The sequence below is a fragment of the Thamnophis sirtalis genome, unplaced genomic scaffold (assembly GCF_051295495.1).
Source record: "Thamnophis sirtalis isolate CommonGarterSnake01/CBP01778 unplaced genomic scaffold, rThaSir2_p1.2 scaffold_6, whole genome shotgun sequence".
In the NCBI taxonomy this organism is placed as follows: domain Eukaryota; kingdom Metazoa; phylum Chordata; class Lepidosauria; order Squamata; family Natricidae; genus Thamnophis; species Thamnophis sirtalis.
This window is the reverse complement of record NW_028261386.1, coordinates 101722456-101734902: the sequence shown is the minus strand read 5'-3', so window position 1 is coordinate 101734902 and position 12447 is coordinate 101722456. Positions and strand designations below refer to the sequence as shown.

Here is a 12447-nt window from a genome sequence, read left to right as displayed (position 1 = left end):
CATAATATGGATGGGGCCAGCAAAGCTACTATGGACGACTTGGAGCTGGTGTGGGCACTCATTCCCTTTTTCCTGACCCCTCATTGCAGGGACCCCTTTCTTTTACCAGTAGGAGAGTGCGGGCTTCCCACTGTGCCAAAAAACCAAACCATTTCTCTCCTTTCACTTCTCAATTCATGAGTAGAAGGAGAAGCAGGGAGAGATGGAGGGGAAGTAGTCTTTTTTTTGGTGCCAGCTGTCCTAAAGAGACACATTTTTCCTATGCTGTGATAGCTGAAGCCCTGCTTTCCCCAGTTCCCTTCTCATGGGGTCACTTTGCCTATCAAGGTGTGCCTCCTCCACCCCTACATCTTCTTCCTGTGGCTTTGGCATTGTAGCACCTAAGCTGGGTAGGTACTCTTGACATGTACCTGGTGGTCTTACTCATGAAGGGAACATTTCCTCTCTTCAGTAAATGGATAAGAGCCGTGGTGGTGCAGTTAGAGTGCAGTACTGCAGGGTACTTCTGCTGATCACTGGCTGCCAGCAGTTTGGCAGATGGTATCTCACCAGCCTCAAGGTTGACTCAGCCTTCCATCCTTCTGAAGTGGGCAAAATGAAGACCTAGATTGTTGGGGGCAATAGGCTGACTCTGTAAACCACTTACAGAGGGCTATAAAAGCACTGTGAAGTGGTATATAAGTCTAACTGCTATTGCTATTGCTCTTCCCTTCCTCTCCTTTGCCCCAAGCCAAGAGCACAAGGGGAGAGAAGGGTTCTTCTGATGCAGTTCACTGATCCTGTTGGAAATGAGAAAGGTCAGAAGACCCACTTCCCTTTCTTCTGTGCCCACCTCCACTTGTCTGCCGTCCAGAAGAGAGAAATGAGAGGTTTCTCTCTCTTCTCTGTCCCTACTCTTGTCATGGGTGGCAAGCAGCATGGTAAGAAGTGGGGAATGGACAGGGCTATAAAAGCAATAAAGAATGGACCCCTTGGGGCCCATTTTCCCAATGCAAGGAGTGATCATTTCCTAGGAGCCAAAACCTGACAATAAAGATCTATTGCTGCCAGTTATGACACATAAAGCAGTATTCGCCATCCCGTCCCACTTTTTCCTCCTCCCCTCTTATATGCACAGTCGGCTTTGTTCCTGTAGCAGATTGGGGTTGAAAGCAGGGACCAGCGCTTGTTTTAAGCCCACCACATATTTTTCTTCCCTCTCTGGCCTTTGAAGGCAAGCGGCTCAAAAGAAGCCTCAGACACACCTTCACTTTGAGAGCCATCCACCACATTCGTCAGACGGGTGCAGCGTGCTGCTGAGATTCTGCACGTGTTCAGAAGCACTCTTGTCATGGTTTTCCCTGCCTTCTACGGTTCCTGTTAAAGTCCCAAGGGAAATTGAAAGACCACCTCCAGACAGCGTTCCATGGATGAGGGAGGCTGGGGGAGGGGGAAGGAGAGAATTGGGGTCGGAGTTTACTCTAGCAAACTTGAGGCGGGGCAGTCCGGGCTGAGCTCTTGACAAACGGTGGGCAGGGCTTGTTGCTGTGCCCGGCCCGGCTGCCCCAGTGATTGTGTCTCAGTGATCTCAACCCGCGGTTGATTCTAGCCGCCGTCTTCCTCTTCCTCCTCCTCCTCGTCGTCAAGGACTGGAGCCCGAGCGCGTTTTAAAAACCGCCCGTCTCCACCGTCGAGTCAACTCTCCGGCCTCAGCCACCTGTCCGCCCCTCATCGCGCATCTTTACCCAGAACCTTTATTTGCGCTTCCCTCTGCTTGGCTCCCGAACGATCCTCCTCATCACCCGATCCCAACTCTTGGGTAACCCCTCCCCTGCGCCCCGGGCCCTTTCCCCGACCCTCCATGGACAGGGAAGGCACCGAGTCCTGAAGAGGCGATGGCCAAGTACCCGGCCAGGGTCGACGGCGCCTTTGCGCACAGCCAACCCTTGGAGGACTATGGCGAGCTGCTCTCCAGAGGGTTGCTTCAGATTTCACCCTCCGGAGAACCGCTGTCCGAGGTCGATTCGCTACGCGGCAGACTGCAACGCCCCGACGGGGAGCTGGGCTTCTGCGAGGGGATCAAGGCAGGTGAGGGCGACTTTCGAACAGGCTCGGAGCTGGGCGGAGAAGCAACCGGGCGCCTCGGTTGCCTTCAACGAGGTTAATGCCTGCGCCACTTTCGGTCTGAGGGGAACCTGCTTTGCCTGGCTAGAACTAGAGAGGTCTGGGTTCAGCCGAGTCTTCTGTGGCCACTTTCTCTTTCCCTTCCCTGATTCCTTTAAAAAGTACCTTGCTGCCCTTGGGGAATTTCCATCTACTCTAGGCCTTCCCCGCCCCCCTGTTGAATCCAAGCGCTCTTCACTTATCTTCGTGGGGGCAAAACATCCTAAGGTATAAGTGCAGTCTTGCTTCCAAGGTATTGGAGGAGCAAAATTTTATCCACCAGGATGCTGCCTTTGGACAGTATAAAAGTAAAAAATGACACTTGAACAATTAAAGTGATTTAAGTCTGCCTTACTCATTGGCCTGGAGAGGAAAAGAACATCATAGGGACAAAGTGGAAAGATGCAAGATGGGAAAGGCTTGTTATGAATTATCCATCAAATCTTGAAGGAGGATGCCAGGTTGAGCCGCGGACAGCCATGGGGAGGGGGAGGGGCTCCAGCATAAACAGATTGTTGGCTTTCCCTGACACTTAATTATTGGAAAAGTCACCTGGGAACAATTTCAGCCCAAAGAGACACAAGGGGACCTATATGGTCTTAGTGAAAACACATATTTGCACTGTGTCAGTCTTTGAGATGAAGAGGGGTTGGGTAAAGTTCCTCAAACCAAAAAAAGAAGTTTGTTTGAGGATAACAGATTCAAAGATGGAAATGTCATTATTCTTTAGATATACTGTATGTTTATGGAATGTTTGAAGCAAAAGTTTCCCCTTCAGTTATTTAATATCCTTCATGTTATACAAAATGAGCTTTATCATTTTGCTTCTCATCTCTGATCATAAGAAGGAAGGACTTATTTCCATATCTCTATCTATCTCTGTCTATCTCCATCTATCTCTATCATCTATCATCTATCATCTATCATCTGTCATCTGTCATCTGTCATCTGTCATCTGTCATCTATCATCTATCATCTATCATCTATCATCTATCATCTATCATCTATCATCTATCATCTATCATCTATCTATCTATCTATCTATCTATCTATCTATCTATCTATTTATCTATCATCTATCTATCTCTCTGTTTATCTATCAGTGTGTGTATGTGTGTATGTATGTATGTATGTATGTATCCATCCATCCATCCATCCATCCATCCATCCATCCATCCATCCATCTATCTTCCTTCTGTGTATCCATATGTATTTCCATATATCTCCATATATATACTCCAAGTGTGGAAATATCCAAAGTCTCTTTGATCTCACAGAGGCCTTTTGTATTTATCTGTTGATTTACCTACCTGCAGATATATGGTGCAACGTTTTATGATGCTGGAGTTTGTAATTTTCCAAGTGACACAGAATTTTTCATTCATCTAAATATCTAAAGGCTCAAAGCCATCAGGCAACAAACTGTTGGGTTTGGGTTTTAGCATATGGAATTCTGTTGATGAGGGAGCAACATAGCATTTTACTATGAGTTCATATAGTCAAATGTTAGTGTTCCTTGAAGGGACTTCCACTGCTTGTACATGCCATTTTTATTTACTTTCCTTCTCAATTTCTTATACTGTATTGGCCAAAGAGTCCTATACTGAATCAGATTTGCTCAGTAAAATATTTTTTATTAGTATAATATCAATAGCATTTTCCTGATTTTTATGTTTGGATGAGAAAAAAAGACTTTAAAATACCCCCAAGTTATCAGACATATGGAGCCTGAAAATTATGAGATCATCATTGTACAGTAGGCAAATGGACAAAAAAGTACTTTTCCTACCTCCTTCATTTCCATTTGCATCATCAGAGAAATTTATAAATAAATTAAACATTTCCAGTGATTAATCTCTCAGCTGTTGCCCCAGATATATCATCCAATACTAAACGATCCATTTAAATATATTTAATTTTATCTACATAGCATTATTTAATGTAATCTACAAGATAGAGAAGTAGATAAATACATACATTCTCCTTTGTTTTGGCACACAGAAATTCATTTCAGAAGTGAACCTGTTTCTTCAGAAGATGAGGATGGAGAGACTCAAGAAAGCAAGATAAAATCTCTGAGCAAATATTTGCCTCCAAAGAAAACAATCACTCAGATTATGAAGGACAAAAAGAAGCAGACACAGCTCACTTTGCAATGGTAGGCTAAACAACCAACGAAGCTTTAATGTATGGGAAATTATTTTCTACTATATAGTGTGTGCTAGTTAGCTTTTTCTGTATTGTCATGGGAAAAAAGAAATCTTGTCATTTGATAGAAATTACAATGATCTCAAAATGAGGTTGTATGCAAATGTCACACAATGTCATTTGCCCCCATTGTGGGTGATCAAAGACGAAAGTTAACTGCCAATAATCCTAGACAAGTGAAACCTCTATCAATGGAACATTTATAAAAACAAATCTAAGAAAATATATTGTTAGTATTGCAATTCAGCCATCTAATGTAAATACCTGTTTTTGTAAATATTTCGCTACAGTTTCACTTAACTGGATTATGTATTTTATGGAAAGAAGTTATAAATGTATTGATTTGTCTGAACTTTTCTGTTCATCTTTTGGTTTAAATTTTAGAAACAATATTCCTTTTGGGCCTTTTGGGCCTTTTGGGATGGGATGGGTTGGAATGGAATGGAATAGAATAGAATAGAATAGAATAGAATAGAATAGAACAGAACAGAACAGAACAGAACAGAACAAAAATTGCAAAATTCTGCAAGAGTGGTCCAAGAAGTAATACGTAATGTTTTGTCTACTATTGCTTATGGCCTTTAATACAACCCTAGGAGACTACTGTATAGTAGTCATCCATTTTTAACATTGTACCTTGGCTAAGTTCAAAAAAGGCTAAACAGAATCAGGTTTAGCTGGTTGGCATTTGTATGGAAGGCTGCCACAAAACCCTAGGGCAGTAGACTTGGGAAGTAGGAAAAATATTCCAGAAAACAATGGTAAGCCTCTTTCATCGTAGGGCTGGGAAAATTACCTTGTGACAGTCATTGATTCATCAGGATTGCCTTTTTTTCTGCCAGTGAACATGTGTGACTAAAGTTTAAGATTGGAATGGGAAATATCCAGATTCAAGTCATCACTCACTCCTGTAGGTCACTTGGTGATTCAGGGTCTGTCCTCCTATCACTATTGTCATGCTGGGAAGGGAGCTCCCAGTTTACTGTTCCTTGGGCTTACAGAACAAAGGCAGGATATAAATGTACCATAATAACAATAGTAATCTCTGATAACGAAGTACCTAACAAGGGTATATATTTAGGAAATATACACAAGCATTCTGTAAAAGTTGAGCTAATAGATATTATATGTCATAATAACCTAAGTCTAAACCAATCTGAGACCAATTCTCATCTTTCTACCTGCCTCTTTCTAGTTGCCAACCATTTGCAGGAATTAGCGGTTAAGATGTTGACTCATAAATTCTTAGCACTTATCAAACCAATTGGAAAAATTAATTGTCAGCCACAGCTGAATGCTAATGTGGTTGTTCTGATGCTTATATCTATTTAGCTACATGACTGCAGCTTTAATTCATCTGAATCTCACGTTTATATTTTTAGTAAAGGAACTAATAAAAAAATACTATGTGGAGTAACCACTTTATGTTCAACAAAATAATTGCTTTTATAGATGTAGTGAAATTCCAGTCTAGTTTTCTCTCCAAGTCTTATTTTCTTTTGACCCCCAAAATAAGCACTTGGCCTTATTTTGGGGGAGGTATTATTATTTTTGAGGTGCAGGAGGTGGTGAGCATGGTCACTTCATGGCTGCTGCTATGCTGCAATATTTTCAGGGAGGACTTATTTTCAGGGGAGGGCTTATTTTAGCTCATGTCCTCAAAAGCCTGGTTGGGCTTATTATCTGGGGAGGTCTTATTTTCAGGGAAACAGGGTAGGTAGCTATAGAAATTGAAAGAAGGAATGAAATGGATGAATGAATAAATGAATGAATAGGTACTGGGAAAAATTGAAGCATTTTATACTTTGAAGGCAATTTCTTAAAAAAATATTATAAGCTTGGTAGTAACAGTGAAAAAATATGGCAAAGCTATAGGGACCATTTTTAAAATCCTTGGCTTCTTTTTCATCTACAGGTTAGAAGAAAATTATATTGTCTGTGAAGGAGTTTGTTTGCCTCGATGCATCCTTTATACTCATTACCTGGACTTCTGCAGGAAGGAGAAACTTGAGCCTGCTTGTGCTGCAACATTTGGGAAGGTAATTAACCCATTTGATCTTCTTGCCTTATTAAATCTTAGAAGAAATTTCCCACTATATTTCCTTGACCTTGTTATATAATCAAAAGCTCTGACTTGTTCTGCAAAAACAGGGTTGAGAAAACCTGCAATTGATGCATCTTAAGAGTAGTTTAAATCCTGCTGCTGAGGGGATGTTTGTGGCTCTTTTTATTTTCTAATACAGAAGCAAGAGCTTTGCAGGTCACCTTAGGGCAGTGTTTCTCAAACTTAGCAACGTGAAGATGTGTGGACTTCAACTTGCAGAATTCTCCAGGCATATCTTCAAGTCACTAAGCTTGAGATACACTGCTTTAAAGAGTGTAGGATATTGGAAAGAAAATCATTAGCTTGGCAAAGTTGAAAGTAATGCAACTTTTGTGAGGAAAGAGTGCTGATATTCTTCTCCCCACAACATCTACTCTACTTAAAAGCTGAAATCATTTAATCAACATGAGAGGTGGCCTTTCCAAATCAAATCCAAATTACTAGGAGCTGGTGAAACTAAATACCAAGACAGCTTCAGAGATCAGTCTTTTTAAAACACCCACAATCGCTTCCAATTGCTTTAAAAAACTGAAACACATTAGTTTAATGAAATTTGGGGTTCACATCGCCCTATGATATTAAATGACTCAGAACCAAGAGAACAGTTGACTATAAATAGTTTTAGCTTTGAAAATAGCAGGATTATCTTTTTTTTTTCTATTCACTGCCTGTCTCCTTATTTGCCTTAAAGTTGATTGCTGGGTTATGATATCTGTTGACGCAGAGACTATTGTTTCATCTTCAAATGCTTACTGTGCAAGTAAATTTCAAAGCCGGGCTTTAGACTGTATCAGGCTAGATAAACCAAGGGGCCAAGGTGGGAGGCTTGATTGCGATCGCATTTCCATTTAATGTCAGAGTTGCTTCTCTCAATTAGCTATTATATTGATAGGGACAGTTCCACCCACAGCTTTTGGGAAAGTTACTATTTGAAATGCAATTGTTTTATAGATGTATGGGGGTTTGAAAGTATGTATTAAGATGTATGAAGGGCTTGCCTTCTGATACTGAGGTTGCTCCATCACTCAGGCTTTTAAGAAGAGACTGGACAACCACTTGTCTGGAATGTTATAGGGCAGGGGTGTCAAACTCATGTCATCATGGTGTCATCATGTGATGTACTCAACTTTTTCCCCCTTTACTAAACTGGGCGTGGGCATGGCCAGCATGTGATGCATCCAGGTCGCGGACTGCGAGTTTGACAGCCCTGATATAGGGTCTCCTGCTTGTGCAGGGGGTTGGATTAGAAGACTTTCAAAGTCCCTTCCAACTCTATTATTCTGGTAGTTTCATCAATGATACTAAAAGAGCTAAAAGCCTCACTTGTTTTGATTGGGCAAACTTATTTGACCTCTTGTTCTTTGTGTAATAAAAAAACCAGAGCATTTTTAGAACTGAGTGGTACATTTTTAGATGTGCAGATTTTGCATTCGAATGACATAACAGTGAGAATTGCTACCTAGTTCATCTACAGAAAAAAAATCCCTGAAATCTTACTGAAAATCTCTGTGATAACAATATCACTTGTTTCATGTAGACTGATAATCATTCTTTTTCCAGTTTTATCAAAGGCCATTTCCAAATCAAACTGTATTCCAAATTGTATTCCAAGATTCTTTGGGTGGAGCTACAGAGCATGTATATGAAGCTGTAATGTAGATGTGTTCTCTTATTAAATTTTTCATCAATTGAATTCTGATCCACAAAACTGGTCACTATCCTTCACCTCTACAATAGCATTGTAGAATGAAAGAAGTATAATTCAAAAAGCTATTTCTATCTATCCATCTGTCCACCTACCCATTGGTACAAAAAGAAACATATCTCTACAGGCATATTGCTTGAATTCTTATATTAACCAAGTTTCTAAGCATCATTCTATTTTCATTCATTCATTCCATCATTTATCTCTTCCAATAGTAGTTTATGACACGATAATTCAATGTGAATACATTTTAATAAAGCCAAATTCTAATAAAACTGAGTTTTAAAATAATTTTGTGGGAAATTAAAAATTGTATCAGAAAGAATAATGTTTTTTTTTAGGAAGGGAATTTCAGAGAAGATATTTTTGTTTAATATGATGTACCTTTGATAAGCTTTTATGATATCATGTCCTATTAATTTTATAGAGCAAATGGAATAGCATCTCCTTGGAATAGTATAACTGGTTGGATTATACTATTCCAAGGAGATGGTATTCTATTTGCTCTGTAATATTGGGTATCTTATACCTTTGATGGGAACATGATCATATTTTCTTGCAATTTCCACTTTCTAAGTTTAATATTCTTTTGCCACTGATCACTGAATTTACATAATTAATCACTTATAGAAGAGCCAATTGGAACAGATATTGTAAGAAAACAAAAATAAATTTACCAATTTCAATTATTTAATATTTGAATTTTCTTTAGACAATTCGCCAGAAATTTCCTCTCCTCACCACTAGGCGGCTGGGTACAAGAGGCCATTCAAAGTAAGTTCTTAGGAGCTACACTTTTTAAATTCATGCTTATCTAAACAAAGCCATATATTCTTGATAGAGGTAGATGGAATCCAAATGTATTATTAGCTGAAAAACACTTTTTAGAGTAACCAATCCAAAACTGACAATGGTCCATATTTCATGAATTTCAATTCCCAGAATTCTCCAAGAGACACAAACATCATCCTAACTAGTGGATTATAGGAATTGAAGGTCCACACATCTGAAAGACATCCAGATGTGTGGAAGTCTGCTTTAAAGGGTATAGCATGATGTAGCAATTTCCATGTTTCTTGTCAAGTTGATTATTGAAAACCGTAATTTCCCTTTTCGCACATGTTCTAAATCCTTACGCTCTCCGAAAACCCTTTATAGAGAGTTGGGAGGTATATTTGGGTTACCATGGAAGGGATCATGAGGTGAAGGAAATATCACCCCAAACGGCATAGTACTGTAGAGAAGTTCTCATTATATGTTTGTTTGTTTATTGTGCACCTTCCAATCAGTGTTGACTTTAGCAACAGCTTGGACAACTCTTTGCAATTTCCTTGGCACGATTTCAGAAGAGATTTGCCATTGCTTCCTAGGGCAGAGAGAGAGTGTGTGTCTGGCTCAAGGTCACCCAGCTGGTTTTTTGCCTAAGGCACAATGAGAACTCAGAATCTCTCCATGTCTAGCCTAGTGCCTTAACCACTATACAAACTAGCTGAATATTTTTATTTAAAATATTGCCAATGTAGTCTTCCCTAACCCTATCCCTTTTTCCTATGAGAATAAAAGAGGATGTGGAAAGAAGTTCATTTGTCAGCAAATGGGTAGTGAAAAAATGAAGAGAGACAGAGAGAGGGGGGGAGGGAGGGAGAGAGAGACAGAGACAGAGACAGAGACAGAGAGAGAGAGAGAGAGAGAGACAGAGAGACAGAGAGACAGAGAGACAGAGAGACAGAGAGACAGAGAGACAGAGAGACAGAGAGACAGAGAGAGAACCTAGAACTACGCCACCTACGGTCTGACCTAAGTATAAAATTGTCTGCTACAATGTCCTACCTGTCAATTACTACTTCAGCTTCAACAGCAATAATACACGGGCAAACAATAGATACGAACTCAAGGTAAACTGCTCCAAACTCGATTGCAGAAAATATGACTTCAGCAACAGAGTGGTCAATGCCTGGAATGCACTACATGACTCTGGTGTTACATCCTCAAACCCCTAAAACTTTAATCTTAAACTGTATAACATGGACCACACTCCATTCCTAAGAGGTCTGTAAGGGGGCGTGCATAAGTGCACCAGTGTGCCTGACATCCATGTCCTACTGTTCCCATCTATTTGTACTCATTTCTTACGTTTATACGTATACCTGCGTTATACGTATAGTTATATGTTTATATGTTATATTCATACTTATACTTGTTTTCTCATACATGCTTGACAAACATAAATAAATAAATAAATAAATAAATAAATAAATAAATAAATAAATAAATAAATAGAATAGAATAGAATAAGAGAGAGAGTACTTCAGGGATAGTGTATGAATACTTTCCTGGGAAGGAAGGAATGTGTAATTTTCGCTCTGGTTCTTACCTCCCTATTATGCTCGATTATCCATAATTTCTTTATTGAATTGTAATAAGGCAATTTCATCATTTAAGAAACTGGCACTTTAGATACTGAGTGAGTGTAAGAATCTTAGTCTCTCACTATCTCAAACAATAGGTTTGGAAAGACTAGTTGGATTAGGCCAAGCAGTGTACATACACTTTGGCTGATAGGGATTGGAGTCAAACAATACCGGCAGGAACTGAAGGTGCTCGTTTCCTACCCACAGTAGAAGCCTTATAATGATAGAGGAATTTATTACATTGGTACTGTGTTTAATGATTGCTAACTTGGAGGAATTCTCTTTTGAGCCAAAGGAAGAAGATGTGAGACTTGAGTTAAACCAGAATGAATGCCTGGCATTTCCTGTATCTTTGAGAAGACAGGGCATTTCCCTTTTTTTTTCATTTGTATTCTGTAGCTGGCTATCTTTTGTGCACCAGGGACAGCCAATTTCCCCCCCCCCCCCAAAAAAAAAATATCTTGGTTTTCTTTTCTGTTCAATTGTGTCTGATTCTCAGAGACTGCCTTGATTAGTCCCTGCAGTTTTCTGGGCAAGGTTTTTCAAACGTGGCTTGCCATTGCATGCTTCCTAGAGTTGAGAGAGAGTGACTGGCCCAAAGTCACCCAGATGACTTTATACCTAAAGGGAGACTAAAATTTATGGTTCTCCAGTTTCTAGCCTGATGCCCTAACCATCACACTAAACTGGCTTACGTATTTACTCTTGGGGCAGCTAAAATTTAGTTACCAATCTGATAGCGCTTTTAACAATTTGTGTTAATTTTATTTACTACATTTCATAACATTAATATTTAAAGTAACACACAAAATAATCACATCATGGTCTCCTTCTTTCTTGCCTTCTGCTTTAACTATTACTGTACTACTACTAACTACTGTAAAAAACTGGCTGTCATCTAACCTATAATTGTTACGAATTATTGTCAGGTGTTTTCTGGAGTTTCAGAAGAAATTCCTATGTAGAGATGACAGGTGACATTCAGTAGAGCGCGCCACTGCTATTATCAGATCCATTGTCTTTAGTTGCTACCGTAGTTCTTACTATCATAGCAGCAAACAAGGTGTTGTATGAGCAGAAAAATAAGGAACTTGGGCAAGAGAAGAATGAAGTAGAAAATAAAGCATTATAATGAATAGAGCAGTAATGCAAAAGCATTATAGATCAGCAGTAGAGAACACCACACACTGTTTTAGTCAAGTGCACCATTAAAATGGAACTGAAATAAAGGAAAAGGAGGAGTCAGCAAGGATCATATACAATGATTATGCCAATCCAGGGACAGTTGGATGCATATAAACATAGTGGGAATTAATGAGCAACATAAATTCAGCCTAGATTTAGTCTGAATGTGGGCTAACTTCAGCAGTATTGCAAGGTCTTCCTTTGAAGGTAATATGTGTATGGGTCACAGAATACAGGTAGTTCTTGACTTATGACCATAATTGAACCCAAAATTTATGTTGCTACGTGAGAAATTTGTTAAGTGAGTTTTGCCCGTTTTATGATTTTTCTTTGTTAAGTGAATCACCACAGTTGTTAAATTAGCAGCAAAGTTGTTAAGTGAATCTCGCCTTTCCGTTGACTTTGCTTGCCAGAAGGTTGCAAAAGGAGATCAAATGACCCAGGGATAGATTGTGCCCATCATAAGCATGAACCAGTTTTCAGGCATCAAGCATAGGGATAAGTGTGAAAAAAATATAATAAGTCACTTTTTTCAATGATGTTGTAATTTTGAATGGTCACTAAACACTAAACTGTGAGCTCCCGTTACAGTTTAATTTTTTGGGGGGGGGTGTAGACTTTGATCAATGTTAAATCTTAACTTCCTTCCACCTTTTCTGAAAGGCATTATCTTATTTATTAAAAGTGATTTA

The 12447-nt window shown here is 39.5% G+C and overlaps 1 protein-coding gene across 1 annotated transcript in view; it reads left to right on the top strand.

The window, feature by feature from the left end:
• The first annotated feature begins 901 nt into the window (after nt 1–901).
• The window catches only part of RFX6 (regulatory factor X6), a 44977-nt gene continuing 33431 nt past the window's right edge, over nt 902–12447 (top strand). Inside the window, exons 1-4 of the mRNA XM_087719032.1 lie at nt 902–920; nt 4144–4300; nt 6266–6389; nt 8872–8933. Coding sequence (XP_087575158.1) covers nt 902–920; nt 4144–4300; nt 6266–6389; nt 8872–8933 — 362 coding nt within the window. The remainder of the gene's footprint in view (nt 921–4143; nt 4301–6265; nt 6390–8871; nt 8934–12447) is intronic.